At 36.5% G+C, this 1,025-nt stretch overlaps 1 protein-coding gene across 1 annotated transcript; it reads right to left on the reverse strand.

The window, feature by feature from the left end:
- Window positions 1–6: 6 nt before the first annotated feature.
- On the reverse strand, window positions 7–549 carry LOC121173136 (protein IDA). The gene has a single exon (XM_041007188.1). It carries the CDS (start codon window positions 402–404, stop codon window positions 117–119), a length of 288 nt encoding a protein of 95 aa, XP_040863122.1. The 5' UTR covers window positions 405–549; the 3' UTR covers window positions 7–116.
- Between the last annotated feature and the right edge of the window lie 476 nt (window positions 550–1,025).

The following is a 1,025-nucleotide window of genomic DNA, read 5'->3' on the forward strand; positions in this document are numbered from 1 at the left end:
GATCTGATTAGAATCCTTGCAACCCTCCCATCAATATTACAAAACCAAAAAATTCTACATAAGAAAAAGGAAGAAAAAAATGGAAAAAATTGAACAAAATGGACTTCCCATGTACTTCAATTATTAGGTGTTGAATCCACCACTGCGTTATGCCTCTTTGAAGGACCCGAAGGTGGCACCGACCCTTTGGGAAAGAAGTTGAAAACCATGCTTTTGTATGGAAAACCATGTTGGTTATTGTGCTTTCCCTTGAGAATCTCTCTTCTTTCATTCAGCTTCATAGTTTGGCCCATTCTTATTGCATCACAAGAACCAATAAGTAGCAAGTAAACAAAAAGCAGAACAACTAGAGATAAGGTTTTGCATGGAAGATGCAAGGATTTAGAAGAATGGTAATTTGCCATAGAAGAGAAGGATATAGCTAGGGATGTTTAATTGATGGAATTTGATTGTGGAGAAGGAGAAGGTTTGGCTTCGTTTGTTGCTATGAAGGGGGTAGGTTTAAGTTGGGTTATTGAGTATTTTGTGAGGGAATTTCAATTTTTTACTTACAAGGAAGGGGTTTTATTTATATATGTGTTTGCATGGGGAACATGGAAAAAGTTAGGCAATTGGGATTGTGAAGAGTGGGAAATTTGAACAAGAGAAGTGAGGTACACGCTAAAGAGGAAGAGAGACTATTGCATTTTTGAATGTCAACGTATGGTTGAGGAAAGATAATGGTTTATACAAGTGTATTTGGCGCCGGCTACGCTTGATCTTGGACTTACAACACCAATTTCTCACTTGGGTACACGGAAATTTCTTATATTTTGGTCCACGAAAATGATTTTCCGGGAAAAAGAAAACACAACGAGGCGTGCCATTGTGAAAAATTGAAAACTTGGCACGTGGTAGATCCTCAAGAGTTCAACGAGGATGGTCACTATTACGTGAAGGGTGTTTTTTTTTTTTTCATCTCAATTTATGCAAATTAATTGTGTTTATGAAAATTAATTGTATTTATGAAAAATAATTAGAACTCA

The sequence above is a fragment of the Glycine max genome, chromosome 2, assembly GCF_000004515.6.
Source record: "Glycine max cultivar Williams 82 chromosome 2, Glycine_max_v4.0, whole genome shotgun sequence".
Lineage (NCBI taxonomy): Eukaryota > Viridiplantae > Streptophyta > Magnoliopsida > Fabales > Fabaceae > Glycine > Glycine max.

Excerpts from the sequence above, each read along its gene's own strand:
- LOC121173136 (XM_041007188.1), bottom strand. The coding sequence starts at position 404 with ATGGCAAATTACCATTCTTCTAAATCCTTGCATCTTCCATGCAAAACC.